General features: G+C 40.8%; 1 protein-coding gene across 1 annotated transcript in view; it reads left to right on the plus strand.

The window, feature by feature from the left end:
- AGBL4 (AGBL carboxypeptidase 4) overlaps positions 1 to 15,736 on the plus strand; it is a 988,954-nt gene that overhangs the window by 855,811 nt on the left and 117,407 nt on the right. The window contains exon 10 of the mRNA XM_072867873.1: positions 14,685 to 14,837. Within this exon, the coding sequence (XP_072723974.1) occupies positions 14,685 to 14,837 (153 nt within the window). The remainder of the gene's footprint in view (positions 1 to 14,684; positions 14,838 to 15,736) is intronic.

Consider the following 15,736-nt stretch of genomic DNA (forward strand, 5'->3'; position numbering starts at 1 on the left):
CAAAGACAGAGGGACCAATGTGATGATGGGTGAATGTTGGAATATACTTTCTGATAGTAATGCAGTGATTGGGATAGCTTCTAGTCCTGGGAGACTAGAAACACTGTCTGTTTGCAACTTTAAAAGGAGCGAGTCGGTGATTTCCTAGTGCTGGGTACATAGTGATAGCGCTCTTACCTCCCAGGCATTTAGATTTTGTGTGTGTGCCTTTTCTAAACGTTTATTACTATTTCCTCTGCTTTTAAAATACAGCCAGACTATTTTTACTGGGGCAGTGTGAGTGTGGTGTTTTTTTGGTTTTTGGGGGGATTTTTTTGTATGGGTTTCACTCAATATAACACATAAGAGTTAAAACCAATCAACATAAAACCCTACGAAGCACTGGCTGGATCTGTGGTTAACCCTCGTTTTAAAAAATATGAGGTTACTTTTTGCCTGTGTCTTTTTAACACTGTGGATCAGCTCTATGCTAGAAAAAGCCAGAGAGGGGCAATCCAGCCTAGAACTGAATGAGCTGCTATGGTACATCATCTGTTACTCCTGGTGTGCCCAGTGAGACAAAGTGGTTAAAAATGTTGCTACACCTTTCCATAGACTAGGGTGGCATTCTCTGAGCACGTTGCTTGCAAATGTACTTGTTTGATAGACTCCCTGGTTAGAATCAGTACTCATTTTCCTTGCCAGGAAGAATATAAGAGAAAAGAGAAAAAAAAAAAAAGGAAGGTAATTGATGGCAAGCTTTAAGGGTCATCACAGTATTTGCTTCCACTTTCATTCTTTTACAATGGCTTTAATACTGTGCAATTATGGACTTGTTTTAAGTCTTCTCATTTTCTCTTACAAGCAGACCACCTCACGTTTTAAACATCTGCAGTAGTTCCATCAATGAAACCAGGGCTATTGTAGCACTGAAATCTCTAAAATTGCAGTGATTTTCAGTTGGATAGTGATCCACTGTACATCTGGAAAGGTAGGTGTTGCTCTCAGGGAGCTGTATTTGGCATAATTTCCTCCTTGAGAACAGGACACAATGAGATCACAGCTTCTCCTGGTCTCAGCTGTTGAGCAAATCCCTGTCAGGCCTAATACCCAGTGCTCTTTTCCCCTTGATCAGCTGGGCTTTGGTCATTGCTGAGTTGAACATTGTTCACTAAATGAATAGCTCCCAGAATGCAAACTTCACCTGTTATCCTTCCATTTAGGAAAATTGAGAGTTTTTAGTCTTTTGTACTCTGCATTCAAGAGATGAGAGGAAAAAAAACCCACCTAAATGCCTCCATTTAAATGTAAATTTTGACTTTTCACGTCTGACAAAGTAGGGTGTTTGTTTTTGTAAACAATATATATATAAATAAAAGCCATGGAATTGAAAGAACAAAACCCCTCTCTTGTTGATATTGATATATTTTCCACATAGTAATCTTTGCTCTCATCATGTTATATATTTTTCTGTTTCTTTTTACTTTAATTTTGCTGTGAGAACAAGAACAGGAGATCGTTAGGAGGGAATACTCTGGTGCTGGCTTGTGCAGAGAAAACATGCCATCTGCCTAATGTGTTTCATCTTGTGTCAGTCTAAGATGCGTTGTTTGGGTTTAACATGCCAGTCACTAGCCTAGAAAGAGTGCAGGCAGCAGCTCTGACACATATCCTGGCTAGGGCTCCAAATCCTTCCTGCTTTTCAGAGACTACGCTCACTATGAAATAGGCCACAAGATTTTGGGCAGAAGGTACAGTTCTTATCACCTACTGCATCCCCACATTAGAGTCCGAGAGGCATTTGTGCAATGCACTGAAGTGGTTTGGGATATATTTTCAGTCTTCACCATATTACACTGTTAAGAAGCAAAAGCAGAGACCCAGTCTGAAAGTGGGTTATTTCAAAAAGGTCTGGCTGGTGGGTATGAGGGGCTGGTGGTTGAGGAAGTGGTGGTGTCTCCTCAGTGGCAACCACACAGTACAAGCTTCACCCTTCTCTGCTGTGTTAGGGAAGAGCTGGAGAAGCCATTTGGCATAGCATCACACACTGACATGCACTTGAGTCCCAAAGGCAGAATAGTCACGCAGTGGAGCCCTCCTTACTCTGAACTGGCAGGTCTCTACTGTCTATCTGTCTGGAGGTGGGTCAGAATGAGCTCAGCGTCTGTCCCTGCTCCACTGTGCAGTGTGGACTCAGCTGCCTGCAGGGATGGGGCACGTTTTGGGGCTCAGCGCTGTGGTCAGGACGCATCAGTGGCCCGGTTTCAGAAATGGGGCCGCCTTCTTTATCAGATGTTTCCTCTTTCCGTCACAGAATTCTTGCCTGATAAATGGATGGCACATGTCTCAGCTGGGTAAAGGTGTCACATTTTGTTACACCGTGTGTAATAAAGACTTTAGCTTATTTTTTTATTAAGGAAAGAAGTTGGCAGACAGCTTTAAATGTCTGCCTAAGGACAAAACGAACTGAGTTTTGTAGATAGCTGGTTTTTTTTTCTTAATAAATAAATAAATGGAAAGATTTTTATGTTGATAATAAAAATAACTAATGCAGAGCTTTTTCCACTAGTGCCTGGAGACATGGACAGATGTGGGATTTTGAAGGGATAAAGAATTGAAATCTGTTGGCAGGTAGTTGTATAAAAATGGCTGTCCTTCCTGCCTCTTATTACAGACCGGCATTAAACAAATGAAGAGTCTCTGAGAAAGCTAATGATGACAGGATCAGGTTCCAACCATCAGAGATAGCAGAAACCTCCTCCCTTCAGAGAAATTTAAAGTTAAAGGGAAGTGGTTGGGAAAGGTGGGAGCTTTATTAAAGTATCCTTCCAGACTTTCTCCAACTCACAATGTGGTGTGTGGGAGTGTGGAGGGGAGGAAACTGCCAGGGAAACTATGATGAAACAGAGCGAGTTCACCAAAAGTTTGGTTTGCCCATGAGTTGTCTGCCGAAGTTTTGCGCGATCACTTTCTGCCTCCAGAGAACTTTCACTACGCTGCTGTTGCATGTAGTTGGTTTCTGGCTTGCTGTGTGGTCTGTTGTTGGAATAAGAGGGTAAACCTTGTTTTCTCACTTTTATGCTTCTGATTCTCTTCCCCCATTCCACTGCGGGGGGAGTGAGCAAGTGGCTGTGTGGGGCTTAGCTGCCTACTGGGGTTAAATCGCAACAATATTGCTTTGCCATGCAATCATATTGTAGGGCAAATCTCCTGAAGCAGTCAGTAATGTGTATCGTAGAATTGGCTAGTCACTCTAGTGTTTGGTAACTCAACCTGAAAACAGCATGTGGACCATCAGTGTTGATGCAGCGTTTAGGAGAGCAAAGATCAAATGTTGATCTGATATACCTACAACTCAGAGCAAATTTCTTTGCTGTCCATTACAGACAGCTGTAACAGTTACAGAGGAGAAGGATGAAAACAAGTTTAAAATCTTTCTTTGTATTTAAAGATGCATTTTTACGCACACACACTTATAAAGGTATGTATATACACACATAGAAGAAAAAGCAGACAAAAACTACCTAAATCTCTAAGTCAACCATTGGCAGTGTGGGTCAGCTGCTGCTGTCCAGGGTGGGAAATATCCTTCTTCAGAGTCCTACTATACCTTTGTTTAGTTATGCCCTGCTGAATCCTCTTGAGATTGTCACTTCCTGATTATTTCTTATACCACTGTGCTGAATCTCGAGTCCCTGATGTTTTGCCAGACCTGAATATTCTTTCTGTAGGAAATGGTAAAAAAACCAGTGGTCTCCAATATGTGCTTGCAGGGGATACATTGTCTTTGATATCTTCTGACTTTACTTACAGGCACAGTTAGCTGCCCTGCTGTTTGGTCTGACAGGCAGAACACAAGGTGATATTGCCTGCAGCAATATGTTTGCCTGTTGGCCAGTGTGGGTAGGGGAATATTGGAGGAAAAAAGTTTCAGATGCAACTGATGCTGATAAGTGCCTTGCAAAAGGCATGATATGTTGTGCTTTCAGTTGAAAAAGCAGATCCTTCCAAAATGACCATTACATTTTAGCTTTTATAGTACTGTACAGATAATACATATTGCTAGATGTAAAGCACAGAGAAAACATTCTGCACTTTGGTGCAAAATGCTATGCTGCTCTGTCTCTGAGTAGGTCAAACCCAAGAAAACCTATTCTTCCAGTTGTGGATGAATCTTGGGTCAACAATAGAATATCAGGGACAATTCTTTTTTTCATTTGTTAGCATGCTGTCCCTCCCCTCGGTAGCTACTTCTGATGTATAGTCCCTAATCGCTTTCAGTGTCCTTGTGTTCCTGTTTATCAGCTTTCACTTTTATCTCTTACTCGGATGTGCTTGTTGCCTGCACTGAGTACAAGGAAGGCAAAGAAAGACGCAACTTGCAAAGGAACAGAATAAGACTAATGACCATGGATAACTTCTGCTTGTGGTGAGGCTGTGCCAGGAAGATGAAGAGAAAGAATTAGTTTGCTTTTCAGCTGTCAATCACTAGTAAAGCATGTTCACAATGTCCATCTACAGCCTTCCTGTCTTCCCAAGCAAGTAGATGGCCCCATAACCCTTGAATGACACATTTCATGTTGTTTCCTTCCACCTGACTGGGCAGGTTTGCAGTTTGCATGCAGATATGTTTATTTCTTTCTTACTCCACATGGATCTATGTAAAATAAGAACAACCTCTACAGGTTCTTTCATAGGTCCAACTAATCAAATTTTCTGAGTATGCTGTTAGCAGGCAGAAAAAGATACTCAGGGGCCTGTATAAGAAATTTTACATGTGTAAAATGAACCTTTATCTTTGATGTCCAGCTTGTAGTTATCATTGGTTTAGGGGTTTCTTGAGCTGAAAGCTTTATATAGAGCAGGACCTACCTTACAGTAATTTGTCTAATATCTTTTTAAAGTAGACAGTTTAAACTGTAGAAATATGCATACTTTTCGCCACCAATCAACACCTTAACTTTTCAGGAACTACAAAAGTCTCATTCTGCAGCATAAATTAAGGTCTAAGTGGAAAATAAGAACAGTGGTGCTGCATCTAACCCAAGGTCTATTTGGCTCAGTATCCAATGACCTATCGCAGATGCTAAGGGATAGACTAAGAACAATGCAAAGCTTCTGGAAATGTATAATTTGGGGATTTTCTGATCAAGAAATTGTGCCCACTGCTTTGTGTGTAATAACATAATGTAATCTTTTGCTTTGAATTTATCTAATTGATCTTTGAGTTCATCTGTGTTTTGTCCAAAATCTGGTGGCAGTGAGTTCTACAGTATAAGTATAAGCTAATTTAAAAAGCACTTAATTTTGTTTGCCTTAGGTCTTCTGCCTGATGACTTTGTATTCTGACAGCTGTTACTTATTTAGTAAGAAATAGTGAATAATGCCATATATTATTTCAGAGACTAGAGAAACTGGTTGTTACAGAGTTTGATTTGACTACACACAATTTGTCCAGCTGGAATAGTTCCTAGGAAATTAGGGGACAGGGAGTCATAACTCCTAGCCATTGTTTCTGAGTCTACCACTCTTTGCCTTTGTAATTGGAGGAGAAGCAGGCCATGTCTTTGGGCCTTATTTATGTACTTGCAAAGTAAAGACTGTGTACCTTGGTCAGAAGGTTCTACAGAGTTATAATGAAAAGTTATATGAAATGATTCTGAAAAGTTAGTGGTAAAACACAAAACTATTAATACTGCTATGAAGTGAATAGTTGAGTAGGAAGTCTTGAGCTTAATATAGTTTCAGGTGTATAAGCAGCAATTAATGATGCCTGAAGACTTTAAATGACTTGCATATGGTTCCACAGCAAGCAAGTGACTGTCTAAGGAACAGTACCAAGGAGTGCTAAAACCCTCAATACAGCTACTGGGAGCATTTCAGCTGAGCAAACTTTCAGAACCAGACCAGAGCCAAATTGAGTTATCCAGTGAAAACATGGTCATTTAGATATTTCTGGTTTGTAACCCAATTTTCTTGCTTTAATTATCAGAATAAGGAACAGTTACTGCCTCAGCTTCTTTCTCCAGTCCTTCCTCCCTCCCTCCTTCCCTCCCTTTCTTCTCCCTTCCTTCTCCCTCCTTTCTCTCTTTCTGTCTTTATTTCATAGTAGGGTTCCTTCCCTCTCCCAAAAAGCTGTTGATTCTTTTGCCAAAATTCTCCCCTCTGTTTTCTGAAAAGCCCTCTTTCTGTAGAGCCAATGCTGTTCAGTAGCAGGCAAGTGAGCAAGGTGGGATTTACAGAGCTTGTTCTGCGGGACATATGGTGGGGACGTGCAAGTGAGGTCTGAGACGGGCAGAGCCAAGTGAGATCAGCAAAGTTTAGGGTGAGGTAATGCCCCAAGACCCAGTTTAATCCCAATGCTTCATTCTAATTATTCAGGCAACTAAAGACTTCAGAGCCTGCGAGGGTCAAAACCCATGTTGCTGAGTGTATGTGCGTGTTTGCTTCTAGATGAGGGAGAGAGAAAGGATGAGACAGAACAATAACTGTCCTTGTTCAGACTTGCCCTTCTAGTTTTGGCTTGGGGTCAGGCCCAAAATCCAGAAGAGTGTATTTCCTGGTTCCTATTCATTTAGACTAAAAATTATACAAGAATTTTCCATGCAGCTGACCCAAAAGTCTTGTCTAAACTTGATCTGGGTCTTAACATTGTCTCTTTGGCCCCCCTCTAATTTAATATGCATTTGAACAGAAGTGGCTTCTTGACAGAGCCTTTCACCTCCAGGTCACCCTTTCAAATCCAATTCAGGCCTGTCGTGACCAAATGTTACTACCATCTGACGGCTCTTCTGTGTCCTGTGTGAATTGTTGGCTTCAGTCCAGTAGCTGGTGGACAGGTGCCTGAATTGCAAAAACTGCCAGAGTTGACACTAACTGGACATCTCTGCAGAGGGGTCAAAGAGTGAATCAGCCTGGCAGATGAATTAATACTTAACTTGTACGCGCTGTGATGCTTTATATCTTCAAAGTGCTTTACAAACGTCAGCTAATCCTCAGGAGGTGTTGTTATCTGCACTGGCAGGTGAGAGAAGCAAGCAGATAAAGAATCAGCATCAGAATATGCATGTTGCTGACCTCCCAATCTGAGGCCAAAACTATGAGTTTAGCTCCTTTCAGGGCTACTGATGGGCTCACCAGAGCAGGGTTCAAGCTCACTGAAGGGGGTCCTGTGTTCTTCTATGCATAAAAGCATCCCTTACTTTTTAAGACAGGCAGGACAGTAGTGTTGATGGAATCCATGGAACCAACAGAAGTCCCTTCTCCATCTTTTTGAGGCACTAACGAGTCATGTCAGATTATGCCTGTCATTAAGAGGTATCATTATTTAGATTGAGAACTCTCCACGTAACCGGATCAGTAAATAATTACTTTTGAATGGCAACTGGGTTGGAGCAGTTCATTCTGAAAGACAACAGCTCTTGGAATGTCATTGACAAGGTGACCTGCCTAATGGATGAGGGGAAGGCTGTGGATGTTGTCTATCTAGACTTCAGTAAAGCCTTTGACATGGTTTCCCATAGCCTTCTCCTGGAGAAACTGGCAGCTCGTGGCTTGGACGGGTGTACTCTTCGCTGGGTAAAGAACTGGCTGGATGACCGGGCCCAAAGAGTGGTGGTGAATGGAGTCAACTCCAGTTGGCGGCCGGTCACAAGTGGTGTCCCCCAGGGCTCTGTGTTGGGGCCAGTCCTGTTTAATATCTTTATCAATGATCTGGACGAAGGGATCGAATGCACCCTCGGTAAGTTTGCAGACGACACCAAGTTGGGCAGGAGTGTTGATCTGCTCGAGGGTAGGAAGGCTCTGCAGAGGGACCTGGACAGGCTGGATCGATGGGCTGGGGCCAACTGTATGAGGTTCAACAAGGCTGAGTGCAAGGTCCTGCACTTGGGTCACAACAACCCCATGCAATGCTACAGGCTTGGGGAAGAGTGGCTGGAAAGCTGCCTGGTGGAAAAGGACCTGGGGATGTTGGTTGACAGCCACCTGAATATGAGCCAGCAGTGTGCCCAGGTGGCCAAAAAAGCCAATGGCATCCTGGCTTGTATCAGAAATAGTGTGGCCAGCAGGACTAGGGAAGTGATTGTGCCCCTGTACTCGGCACTGGTGAGGCCGCACCTTGAATGCTGTGTTCAGTTTTGGGCCCCTCACTACAAGAGAGACACTGAGGTGCTGGATCGTGTCCAGAGAAGGGCAACGAAGGTGGTGAAGGGTCTGGAGCACGAGTCCTATGAGGAGCAGCTGAGGGACCTGGGGCTGTTTAGCCTGGAGAAAAGGAGGCTCAGGGGAGACCTCATTGGTGTCTACAACTACCTGAAAGGAGGTTGTGGCGAGGTGGTGGTCGGTCTCTTCTCCTGGGTAACAAATGATAGGACAAGAGGAAATGGTCTCAAGTTGTGCCAGGGAAGGTTTAGATTGGATATTAGGAAATTGTACTTCACCGAAAGGGTTGTCAGGCATTGGAGCAGGCTGCCCAGGGAAGTGGTTGATTCACCATCCCTGGAAGTATTTAAAAGGCGTTTGGATGAGGTGCTTATGGACATGGTTTAGTGGTGGTCTTGGTAGTGTTAGGTTAACTGTTGGACTTGATGATCTTAAAGGTCTTTTCCAAACTATACGGTTCTGTGATTCTGTGAAATAATCTGAAAAAAATGCATGAAGTGTTATGAAGAACTGCTAGAAGGTCATGCAGAGTTAGTGGTACATCAGTGTTTGCAAGCTGCTTCTGCAAGGACACTTAAAAGACATTGTCAGATTGTATAAAGGTGTCTACAGGAATAAGGAGAAATTGGCTTTTTTGCTTCATATCAGTGAGAATAAGAGTGGTTCTAAAGTGGCATTTTCCCTTCTCTGGAAGTAAGATGAGGAAACTGTTTGGTTTTTTTAAAAAGGTTTTTAACCTTTAGAAGCTTTTTTAAAATAGTAAACCACTTTTCTACTATTAATTTCTTACATAAATAATTGCTGTTCTTGCCGTGGTGTTTACAAGGATGAATGGAGCAGGTGGCCCATGAGATGATGAATGGAAGGAGAAAGATGTTGTTCCTATGGTTACAAAGGGGTAGTGGCATACCTCTGAAATAGTGCCTCTAATAAGGTGTGGCTTACATCATCTGCAACACTGGAGATGACACTGTAGGACTGACTTGTCAGAGGTTATAAACAATGGCAGAGTAAAATGTTCTTGGAAGTATTTGACTACTTTTTTTTTTTTTTTTTGGTGAGGGTTTATGCTGGCCCTTTCAAATTTGGGGGAAAAAATATGGGGAGAAGGTAAATGTAAGAAAAGTGATTTGGGTAAAATTCACCTTACCAGGCATCCAAATCCAGGTATTTCAAGGGAAGCTTGAAAACGTGAACCATATCCAGTTAGTTTGACTTCCACTTCATGTTCCTTTGTATAGTCAGAAGGAGACAAGTGTTGTGCATCCCTAAAGAGCGATTCAAAGCACTGGGCAGAGTTCCCTAGTGGTGAAAGGGCCAGGACTGGTGCTTTCTAGGTGAATGTAGACTGCTGAACATGTGATGCTGAATGGTCAGTTTTCCTTTATTTTGCTTATTAGCACATTGTGCTTGTGTTTTCTGGTGTCACCACTGTAGGCGTTGCCACAATAACTAAGCATGGGGTACGGCATGTATGTCAAAATGGATATATTTGAGATCTATGCAGAATTTTCTTTTGAGAGATTCTGGACCTGAGGAAACATCAAATAGCCGGTCTCCTGGGAATTTCTGAATCTCTTCTGAACCAAAAGGGGCAAACTCCTTACGCTGTGCCAACTGTTGTATGTCCATTTGCTTCAAAGAGTGGCTTAGCAGTAGGAGTGCAAAGTCTGCCTGAAGGCTGTTATGTTCTCTATCACTAATGACAAGCCATGGTTTTAGTGGCTTGCATAAAACATTGCAAGGAGTTTATCCCATTCCCTGTATGAAATATTGGAGTGAAGAAGGCTTTTGGATGCTCTTTCTCTAAACCAATTGCTATGCCCAAGAATTAATAAAATCCATATTGAAGTGACAGCTGGTGGACAGAGCTGGCTTCTTCCTGCATCACTTGTCTCTCTAGTGGCTCATGTTCCGGGCTCAATGCACATTTATCCTTTTATTACGGCATTTATTGATTTTTATTTATTTATTTATTTATTAAATCTCTGTTTCCTGAAGAATCATAATTGCACTGTTCAAAATCTAACTTTGGTCATATCACCACTAGCTATTAACATCATTCTTTCCTTTTGCTCTTTAATTACTGACCTTCCAAAGGCATTCAGCTAATGAAATAAAAATGCAGACAAGTGAGAATATATTTTCTCAAAACTTTACATGGCATCATGAACCAGTTTCCAGTTTCTGTGCTACTTTGACTATTTCATATCTTGACAATGTATGTGAGCTCTTATTCTTTATCCATGGTTTCTTTCATTTTTCCCCCTCCCTAATTTATATGTATATTTCTTAAGCTGCCAGAAACTTTAGACTGACTGAGGAGAACAGTAGAAAGTATGTGTCACAAAGGCAGGGATTCAAATGAACTTTAGAGCAGAAATTAAGTTGCTTATTTATCTATCCTGTTTTTATGTGTTAAGTGGCAAGAAGAGGCAAAGACCATTCTTTTCAAGGAAGGGAATGTTAACTATTGTTTTCTAGGAAGTGGAGTTCAATCGTTGTCTCTGTCAGTCTAGTGAGTGATTTCTGTTTTGACACACAGAGAAAAGAAAGACCAAGTCTGCCTTTGTTTTCTCCAACTCTGTAAGCTGGGTCATCCAGGTAATTACAGCTTTACTTAAGAAAGAGTGCAAGAGAGAAAATCTTTGCTGCTGCTTGTAAGCACACAGAAAAGACACTTGAGGGAATTAAATTGCATGATGATTTTTATAAGGCATCTGAATCATTTTGCATTCCACCTCTAAAGCAGAAAATGATGAGTTTAATATCATATTGTAGAATGTAACTTGTAAGTCTCTCGGAAGGCAGCTATGGCATCCAGAGATGTTTGAGCCTGGCTATTTTTTTTTCTCTGCTTAAAGGCTGAAGCAAATGTGACTGTGAGACTTTGAGCCACCTCTAAATTTATTCCCATTCTTACTTGTAGATGCTACCGCATTAGAAGCCATAACCAGGGTGGGTTCTGGTGTGTAGATACTGACAGATAACCCTGTGGTTTAACAGAAGATAGGATTGGTTTATGTTTTAAGTGTGTTTGTATGTGCTAATGCAAATGCACACATACATTTATTAACTTCATTCTCCCATTAAAATTCTCCCTATCTCAAAAAGAAACTATTTCAGAAGGTCAGCTCTCTGCTGATTTTTCTGAAATTCCCATCAGTAGGTGAAATTATATATTTAATAAAATGTTAATTCTGTGATACTGCCTAAATTGCAGGAGATCAGTAATTATGTCAAAATCTTCCAAAGAACCTCAACTGAAATATGAAACTTTATTCCCTAGCTTAAATTTGTAGTGTGGCAGTGGGTGAAACAGTTCCTACATGTAAAGTACTTATGAATATGTATGACTCTCAAGAGAGAGAAGAAATACCATTATCGTTCAGGAACATACCTTCACTCTTTTGTGAAACTTGTCTGCAGACAAATTGTCTACTACTTGGTCTACTACTTGGGGCACAAGGTGGCAAACTTTGAGTTTAATATCCCAGTGGCTGGGCTGTTATTGTCCATTTTAAGGCCACAATATCTTTGTGTCTGTGAATAAAGAGAATTTTCCCATTAGGAACTCATGTGTTATATTAACAATGCACTGAATTATTTTGTTCTGTAATGGAGAATGCTCAAGATGCTTCCCTTTGATAAAATAATGAATGTGATGAGAAGAAAAGAAATGTGAAACATGGAAATACTGTTCTGCTCACATACAGCAGTGTCTGGGAGTAGTACATCTAACTGGCAATTACTCTAGCAGTGTTTAACAACTTACTGAACAGGATGGACAATTGCAAATTTGGACTATATTTAGTGGGCAGGAATATGTGAAATAGAGTTTTTATATGTTCAGTAGGAGGGTAAGGAACAAAGACCAGAAAAACCAGTTGAATAGTTACTGTGGGCTGACTTAGGAAATGACTTTTGAAATACGTTGTAATGAATGACTGGATAAATGTTTCTAAACACTTGTTTGGGTGATGAGCTATCTGTTGAATGTCATAGTTTCCAAATAAGCAATCTGGAAGCTTAATCTTTAGGTGAAGGTGATATCTGTGAAGGACACTGTTCCCTCACAAATAACCATTGTAACCAGACTATTTGAAAATGGTTTTGATGATCAAGAAAGATCTTCGAAGAAATTTCAGCACCCCAAGAGATTCTCTAAAATTCTCTGGAACACTTCTATCAGCAATTTTTTTAGTGAGAATCCTAGGAGAGTTTAGAAAATATTCTCTAGTGATACTGTGTTAGATCGGATGACTTGATCAACTGAATACTAAGCTGAGGATCAGGCCTCCCATGTTCTCCAGGTGAATTTCTTGCTGCATAGCCTATGGAAAGTTATCTTAGTAATCTGTGCCTCTGTGTCCCTGTTTGTAGACACCTTCTTTTGGAAACAATTTGATAGCTATGGATGAATAAGTATAGTATGACACAGCACAAATCATAGTTTATGCCAGCACCTTTATTTGTGTTGTTTAAGACACAAATGATACTAGTCTATTGTTATATATCTCACTGTGCTTCTCAATCACTTTATATTAGTAAATATGTCCCTATAAAGAATTCTGTCTAGTTGTTCTAAAATAAGTATGACTTAGGTCACTGACTTCTATGTGAAGGACATTCATGCTTTACAAATATCCAGTTTAACTAGATTATCTCCTCACTTCATCATCAAATCACTGTTTTGAGACTCTACAACATGTTCTGTTTTATGGTGATATGCCAGTATGCATCTGATCTCATCAAATTCTGTTTCTGATGGGGAAATTATCTTATGAAAAATAATATTACTCAATCTTGGTTTTAATTTCTGTATGCTTGGAGAGGAAGAAAATCCTATGTGGTATTTCATCCTGTCAATGCTAATCTTTCTCTTCAGTGCTATATCTCCAAATAGCAGATGTGTGTTTTATTGCAGTGTTGGTCCTCTATAGCACAGCATAATGTTTTGGCAGGAGCAAACAATTTATTGTATTAGAGTCAAATACAATCAAATGTTCCTTTTCCTACAAAGCATGGCCAGATATTGATATTGCATTAGCTAACATTTTAACATAGGAGAGGCTTAATAAGATACAGTATTACTCTCTCTAGGCTGTTTAATTAAACTAAACAGTCACTGTGTATTGTACATTGGTTTTCTGCCAAGGGAAAGTAAATCTGTATCATATTAGTTTCACATACTGAATGATGTTCTCCCCCCATCAGAGACTCTCTAGAAGAGCTGACACTGCTGTCACATGAACTGCATAATACAAACTGTGTTTGTATTACATTGGGCTGTCTTGTAGCTCAGTATTCTCCAGTAGCCTGAGCAAGCTTTGTGTACAAACGAGACATGTGGCCGGAGAGTTACATGTTATATTTTACTGGCCAGGGTTCCTATTCACTGCTGACGGGTAGAGGGCTAAGCATTGTAATCCCTGTCCTGCTAACAGAACTCTTCTCCATCCCCCTGTTGGGGCAGGGAGATCTGAACTGTAACCCTCTGGTCACCAGGAAGGCTCTTACTGGCCCCATGGTGGCCAGGTGACAGGGGTGGGTTTGTCACTGTCTAGTCACAGACCTGACCAGAAGTTCAGGACCAGAAGTTGCAAGAGTTTGGGGAAACTCTGGGTAATCCAGTGGCATCTGCTCTGGTAACACGTTTTAGTACTGGATGTTGCCTTCTCACTGCTGTCAATGGCACTGTACATGGTGATCGAGGTGAACAGTCACTCATTGCCACTGATGGCAGGGGAAGTAGTATCACTTATACATGATGTGAGGAAAAAGATGAGTCCCTGGACTGGAGACTTGAGCAGCGTTTTCTTACAGAGCCTTCTGACACTGAATTGTCAATCCAGGAAGGGTATGGGGAGAGCAGGCACTTCTGTGTTAGGGGGTCCTGGTGTTTTCTTTTGAAGCAAGAATTGATGCAGAATCACATGGCAAGCTACAAGCGGAGAGGCATTCAAGGCACTTGCTTTTGGGAGTTGTTCTGTTGAATTACTACTACAAAGCAGACTAAGACAAAAACATTTGGGGTATTTCTCCTTATAAACCGAAATAAAGTGCACAGGAAATACTGAAGTTTTTTTACACAATTTTGAGCCTGTCTTTCCTGGCAGAAGGGTACATTTGCATATTGCGGTGCAGAACTTTGCAGAGATGGCAAAGCTATTGCCGAACAATCATGCTCTAGAACTGGAAGGTGCATATTTTTATCAGTGGCACTAAGCCCTGTATCAAAGCGAAGGATAATGCTTTGGCTCTATTTTGCACAGTGTCCTGTGCTGCATAAATGTTCCAGCCTTCCCAGAACAGGTAAAGAAGTGTCTGTCATGGTCCTGTGTTGCATCTCACATGCACCCACAGAGAGGCATGCATGGTTGGATGCATCAAAGCAAGGTCTTTAGCATGGCTCTCTGACGCAGGCACCATGGTTAGATTCAAGGATGGCAGTATTGGATTTAGGGGAGGCTTCACCTACATAACACAGTTATGATTTATCTCATGCTGAATGTTTTGTTGTTGTTGTTTTCCCTCAACAGAAGATTAACCTAGAGTTCTATATTGACATCCATGCCCACTCCACCATGATGAATGGCTTCATGTATGGCAACATCTTTGAAGATGAGGAAAGATTTCAGCGACAGGCTGTTTTTCCCAAGCTACTCTGTCAGAATGCCGAAGACTTCTCTTATGTAAGCAATGTTTCTCTAATTAATTTATTCCTGTTTTATTTTTTAATGCTAAATCTGTGGCTTAATTGGATTGTGTGAATTTTATTTTAATATGAATAGAAGGCTACTTAAAACTTTTGTCATTATTAGCTACCATCTTCCCTCTTAGACTTACCTTATCCAAAAGTGGTAAGTTGTGATCTTATGATTAGACATATGAACAGAAGCAGGTTCTTCATCTTCCATATTATAACCTTTGGTTCTGAATTATTGGAACACTTAGTTTTTATCAGAAGATCCTTTGTCTTTTGATCAACTGGATCAGCTTTATTGTTTCATTGTTTATATTATATTGACAAATTTTTTTACTTTTACACTTTAATAATATAATAGCGAATAGAAGTAAAATAATACACTTGAAAGAAAAGGTTGGATAATTTTCTGTTGAAAGTTGTGACAAAAACAATGTATGCTTTTGAAATTCTTTGATATTACCATGGAAAACTGTTCTGCAAGAAAATCTGCAATTGCTCAATACATGTCTTGTAACTTGGAAGAAAGTATGTGTGTAGGTATCTCTGGATATTGGAAATAAATGGTAAACTCCTATAAACGACTTGGAAAGAGGCACATGTTTTTAGAGCAAGTTTCAAATAGAGTAGAACAGATCCTTAGCACACATTGGTTGCAGTAACTCTGCAGAAGTAAGTAGATTTAAGACTCTGGTCCAGTGTGTTGCAACTTTGTGTCCAAGTATGACATCCTGGCCCTTTCCATAGCCTCTTTTGTGCATCAGCTTTCCTTGAAAGCTGTGCAAATAGAACACACAATGCCCAAGCCTGCCTGCAACTGCTTGTTTGCTTCTCCTGGCCCACCTTACACACCTGTGGAGCTGCCAGCTAAGCTACTTCTCTACAGCT

Source organism: Ciconia boyciana, chromosome 7 (genome assembly GCF_034638445.1).
Source record: "Ciconia boyciana chromosome 7, ASM3463844v1, whole genome shotgun sequence".
Classification (NCBI taxonomy): Eukaryota; Metazoa; Chordata; class Aves; order Ciconiiformes; family Ciconiidae; genus Ciconia; species Ciconia boyciana.